This window comes from Apium graveolens, chromosome 1 (assembly GCF_009905375.1).
Source record: "Apium graveolens cultivar Ventura chromosome 1, ASM990537v1, whole genome shotgun sequence".
NCBI classification, from domain to species: Eukaryota; Viridiplantae; Streptophyta; class Magnoliopsida; order Apiales; family Apiaceae; genus Apium; species Apium graveolens.
Window position 1 is genome coordinate 191,829,369 of NC_133647.1, and position 5,913 is coordinate 191,835,281.

Here is a 5,913-nt window from a genome sequence, read left to right on the forward strand (position 1 = left end):
ACATTTTGGTTCGTCAGTACTTCGATAGCAATGTTTTAGGTAAAGGTCGTCTGATCGTGTCGTGTAATTTCGTGTTTCGTGTAATTTACACGAAACTCGTATCCGATCCGAAATAATTTCATATACCCAAATGTGAATCCATATCCGATTCGAATCGTGTCGTGTATTTTCCGTGTATTTTTCGTGTATATTAAATAAAAAATTAATATAATATATATATACATATAATATATAAAAAATTTATTTTAATGTATAATTTAATGAAATATGGAGAGTACATATATAAATATATATACTTTTACATAGTATTCTATAAAAACTTATAAATATTTATATTATATTTATATCATATACATAAATATATGCATGTATTATATATATTACTTTATAAATATATTTATCTCGTGTAATTTCGTGTACCTAAATTGAAACTCATATCCGACACTAATTCTATCGTGTAATTTCGCGTTCGTGTACATTCGTGTTTCGTGTACCAAAAATTAAAACTCATATCTGCATTTTTCGTGTTATTTCGTGTCGTGTTCACGTGTCGTATACCAAATTGTCCGCTCCAGGTAAACAGTATGATTCTAAAATTTCCTGATTTTACGGATTATTTTTTGTACTAGATTTATGAATAATATTATATTTTAAATTCAATTAATTGATATAAATTACTCTTGATTCACATATTATGAATAAATAATTAGTTATAGAATAAAATTTCAATTAATATTACATAATTAGGAAATATATATTATGGTAAATGTATAATAATCAATAAATCAATATTTTGTCACATTAATCGTTTCAATTTAATATTAAATCTTTATCTTGGCCGATTCCGATTTTTATCTTAAACCACCCAATACGAGCTCTTTGAGCCCAAACCCAAATATCAAATTTTCATCTTCACTACCCTAGGTACTGAGCTTGATCAAATTCTATAGCTTTTCTTCAATGGCATCTCTCTTTCAGAAATTTCAAGAGGTACCCTTTAATCCCATATCTATCTTTTACATATTCAATTGCTTAATTATACTACTTTTTTTTTAATTATTGAATTAGTCATTTCTTGATATTAATATGAAACTATATGATGTAATATTTATTATTGTGATTTGGGTATGTGTTAGAATCATAAAAATTGTTTCTTTAGCTTTAGTCATAAGCCCATCTGAAAATCTTGATAATTGACTTGTAAGTTTTGGTATATTGCTATAGATTTGTATGGTACGGATAATGGAATGTTAATATGCTTAAAGGTGAAATTTTGACTTTTTTGGTGTTTTTTTAGGGAATTTAGCAGTTAATTAACAGGTTTCGATGTTTACTTATCACTATAATTCGACATTATTGATTTGCAATTGAATTTGTAAATGGACTCTTTGGTCTACTATTCGGTTTCTGCTGTTTAATTTTCCGGGTTAAAATGTTTCCAGTGCATTGCAAATGAGTGATGACCTATTGTGTTTGTTTATGTGACACTTGTGTCTTTTTTGTTCTTAGGCTGTAGGAAAACTAGCTAGAAGCCCTACCTTTGCTAACGATCCAAGGCACCTTCAATTTGAAGCGGATATAAATCGCCTCTTCCTCTATACCAGGTCAGTGCTGTTTGAAACATTGAAGTAGATTTCGTCACTTGTTATTTGGAGAAATCTCCACATGATTTGTAACATACCAGCAGGATATTGTTTGTTTAGTTCTCAAGCTACGTTTAAAAGTTTTAGGTTTAGATTGATCTATCTTGGAATATGTATAAATTAAGCTGTGTAAGTCTTGATAGACAGATTCAAAGAAATTATTATGTTCCTTTGACTATATCGTTCATACTTTAGAAATAGATTTATATGGAAACTGTCTACTGATAACTTTTTCTTTTGTCACTGTTTATAATATTTCCAGTCATTATTAAAAATTAGGATACTTGAAATATGATTTGCTAGCCATGTAAATTTAGAGAAAGATAATTAAAGAAATTATAAAAGAATATAATTTTGTCATTTTGGATGGCTTTTTTGGTATGTTGTATATTCTTCATTGAGCAAGAGTCTTAGTGTGCGGGGAAACGGGAACTGGGAAGTAAGGATTTGAACGATATGTATGGATTATCTTCAAGTCAGGCCAACCTTTAATTTGTTGGTAAAAGAGCGCTGAATTGCTGATGCCTTGTCTAATTAGTTGGTTACGTACTCCGTCTTTTAAAGAAGTGACTATTTCAGTGTCGATGAGGCCGCAGAGCAATCCTGACTGGCAGCTTTTATTGTGCTTTTGATAAATCACAAATTAATTATGGTGTTTACATATACAAGTCAAAAGTATCTAATAACACTTTTTAAGCTGTTCGGTCACAGAAAAAATGTCTTTTGCCGCCACATGGCTATTCCTGAAATGGGAACCTTAACCAGTAGGTCTCATCTATCCACACTTTTAAATACTGATCAGATCAATATAGTTTGCATTCCAATTCTAACAGCCTGTATACTGTAAAACAGGTAGCTTTTATTTGCCTCTGAGCCTAGTTTAGTTATTGGGAAAAAAATACTTGTGTAATAGTAATACATTTACTTGCATACTCGATGGTAGCTTTTGTGCTATTTAGTTCTTTTCAAGTGATTCAGAGTTACCTAGTGGGCTACTGGTTGAAGTTTGAAACACAGGATTGAAATTCCTTTCAACGCAGAACAAATAAGTAAGTAATAGATAAACAAATAATGCTAAAATTTAGTAAATAGAATCATGTAAATTATGAACAGCTTCTTTTACATGTCATATCACTCCTTAATTACTTCCTACGGTATTTGATTTTCAGCTACAATCGTGTGGGAAGAGATGCAAGTGATGCAGAGATAGAGGAGATCATAGACATGGGAAGTAAGGCTCCACTGGCCGATCAACAGGAGCAGGTCCAAGAGAACATTTACTCTCAAATTAAAGCATTCTGCACTTCGATGGATGATATTCTCCGTCCTGATTTCAGGAGCACCAGCAAGTCTATATCTACTGAACAAAACGCTAGTCCACGTCGTAGTGGCCTTAGTCTTGCTATTGGTAGGAGTGCACAAACCAAGACTAGTCCTGGTGAGTTGCTGATAGTTTTTCTTCTTTCATGTGCTATTGAGTGAGGTACAGGATCTTCTGTGGCAATTGAACTTCGAATCTGATGATTGTGAATTTTCAGCACAGGTGTACCTGAGACAAAGCCGTTAAAGCTTTCCGAGGTATCACAAATGTTTAAGGATCTGAGCGGCTACACCCTCAAGCTCAAACCATCTCAAATTCCTCACGAGGAGGCAGGTCAAGGTTTATTCATTGACGGTGAAGCAGATGTTGGTTCCATTATAGCATTTTATCCTGGTGTGATATACTCTCCAGCATATTATCGTTATATACCTGGATATCCCAGGGTTGATGCACAAAATCCTTACTTGATTACAAGGTATGATGGAACTGTTATAAATGCACAGCCTTGGGGTGTTGGGGGTGAAACCCTTGAACTATGGGACGGATCAAGTGTTCCTGATATTAAACAAGCTGTACAAGGTTCTGAGACGGGCTCAGACCGTGTCTGGAAGATGCTCAGTAAACCTTTGGAAGGAAAACAGCTGGGGGGTTATGGAGAGGTACTAGAGCGAAGAAACCCACTAGCTCTTGCTCATTTTGCCAACCACCCGGCAAAGGGGATGGACCCAAATGTCATGGTATGTTCCTATGATTTTCCGCTGGTTGAGAAAGACATGAGGATGTACATTCCAAATATAGTAATTGGGCAAGGTGAAGATGTAAAGATGAAAAAAATTGGCAGTTTTTGGTTCAAAACCGGAAGTTCTGGCAGCAATGCATCATCTTATTCTATTCTGAAGACTCTTGTTCTTGTAGCTACTCGGGCTCTTAGTGATGAGGAAGTGCTATTGAATTACAGGCTAAGCAATGCAAAGAAGCGACCGTCCTGGTACACTCCTGTAGACGAGGAAGAGGATCGGAGGAGATGGAGCTAAGTTGAACCTAAGGGTGCACAGTCTCCATGTTTCAACCATTTAAGATCATGTTTGAGAAAATTCAGGGACCTGTAGAACATTTCAGCATATGCTATTTGTAGATTTATTTGTTCCCCCTGTACTATTTACAACCAAATTTTGCACCCCCGCATAATCTTTAGCTCACACTAAAGCTCGCCTAGGGATTAAAAGCATATGCACCCGTTTACTCCATCAATTGAATCGATGGCGTTGGTTACTATTCATCCAAGATTGATGAATTGAATCGATGACGTTGGTTACTATTCATCCAAGATTAACTTTTTTCCATAAATTTTATATACCCATAAAACTCCATCAATTCACCAATTACTATTTCTCAAATAAAAAATACATAATATTAGCTATCTTATTTAATAAAATAGATTAAATATCTATTATGTAATGGTCTCGTAAATAATATTCTTGAAAGTAATAATTTACTGTGGATAATCAGATTTTCTTAATAAAATTGTTAATAATTTTAGATTTTCGTATAGATTTTTATTGAATCATATCCTGACACGTGTCTTGATTTAAATTTATAAATTGATTTTTTTTATAAATAACACATATTTTTATAAATTTATGCTAGAAGTGAATCTGAATTGAACTAAAACAGTAACAAAAGCATCATTAAAGCAAATAAAAATAATTTAAATAAGCAGGCCACACTAATTGATGGTCATCAGCATATCCATTGAAAATTGAGGGAGAGAGTGATGAATCAATAAATATTTGATGGGAAGTTCCAGGTCGCTGTTTATCAAACATAGTGAGTCTCGTCTTATGATGAGTTTTTGAGGTCTCGTCTTTTGACGTGTCGTTATGTTTCATTCTTATTGACATTTTTATTCAGCTTTTCTCTTGAGTTTTTCTTTCGAATGGCAAGTTCATCTAAACAAAATATTGAGGAGCGGTATGCTAATCTATCAATTGAGGATAATGATGAGGAAGGTCTGGTTCTGGAAGAGGATGAAGAAGAGGGTCCAAAATCAGATTTGGCTCTATGTCTGGTGGGTAGTTTCTTAACGAATCGAAAGATCAATTTTGTAGCTATGCAGGATACTCTGTCATCTGTTTGGAGACCTGTGAAAGGAGTGTTCATGGAGGAGACAATCATTCCCAACATCTTTTTGTTCAAGTTTTTCCATGAAATGGATATGCAGAGAGTATTAGATGATGGCCCATGGACGTTTAATAATCAAGCTCTGTTAGTCAAAAGAATGGAGGTGGGAGAACAATTATCTGATATTAAGTTACAGGAACTGTACATGTGGATTCAAGTCTATGATTTACCAGTTGGGTTCAATTCGGAGTCCATCCTAAAGTCCATAGGAAATTATGTAGGGAAGTTCTTACAGTCAGATCCAAAAAACTTTCAAGGGATATGGAAACAATTCTTACGTATCAAGGTGGCTATTAATGTTCATAAGCCATTAAAAAATCAAATGTGTATTAAGAAGCCAAGAGGAGATTGGATGAGGATAAAATTCAAATACGAGCGTCTTCCATCCTTCTGTTTTTACTGTGGATTGATAGGCCATTCTGAAAAGTTCTGTGAAATCCTTTTTGATGATAAAGGTAAGGTTGGGGATAGGAAATACGATGCATCTCTAAGAGCACCAATGAAGAACCAAGTTGCTGCAAGGGAGAATCAATGGATTCGAAATGCTAATGGAGGGAATCTGTTAGCGAAGAAGACGGAGGTAAACGAAGACGATAGAATGACAGGCGTGACAGGTGGTAAGATCCATGATTACAGGGATATGCAGCGTAATATGGGTGATAAGGAGGGAGAAGTTGTTGGAAATTGCAGTATGAAACAAGATAATGCATATCCAAACAAAGGAGTATATCAGGGGATGGTCCTATATCAAAATCAGGAAGCTGGTAA

General features: G+C 34.3%; 1 protein-coding gene across 2 annotated transcripts; it reads left to right on the plus strand.

Moving 5' to 3' along the window:
• The first annotated feature begins 859 nt into the window (after positions 1-859).
• On the plus strand, positions 860-4,112 carry LOC141674308 (uncharacterized). Of its 2 annotated transcripts, XM_074481035.1 has the most exons (4): positions 860-990; positions 1,510-1,604; positions 2,813-3,081; positions 3,187-4,112. In XM_074481035.1, exons 1-4 carry the CDS (start codon positions 961-963, stop codon positions 3,996-3,998), a joined length of 1,206 nt encoding a protein of 401 aa, XP_074337136.1. In that variant the 5' UTR covers positions 860-960; the 3' UTR covers positions 3,999-4,112. The 2 variants fall into 2 exon arrangements, with proteins under 2 accessions (XP_074337136.1, XP_074337141.1); XM_074481040.1 differs by lacking the exons at positions 860-990; positions 1,510-1,604 and adding an exon at positions 1,626-2,692.
• Positions 4,113-5,913: the final 1,801 nt, after the last annotated feature.

Excerpts from the sequence above, each read along its gene's own strand:
- LOC141674308 (XM_074481035.1), top strand. The coding sequence starts at position 961 with ATGGCATCTCTCTTTCAGAAATTTCAAGAG. Across the intron at positions 991-1,509 it reads TCTTTCAGAAATTTCAAGAG|GCTGTAGGAAAACTAGCTAG; the intron begins GTACCCTTTAAT and ends TTTTGTTCTTAG. Across the intron at positions 3,082-3,186 it reads ACAAACCAAGACTAGTCCTG|GTGTACCTGAGACAAAGCCG; the intron begins GTGAGTTGCTGA and ends TTTTCAGCACAG.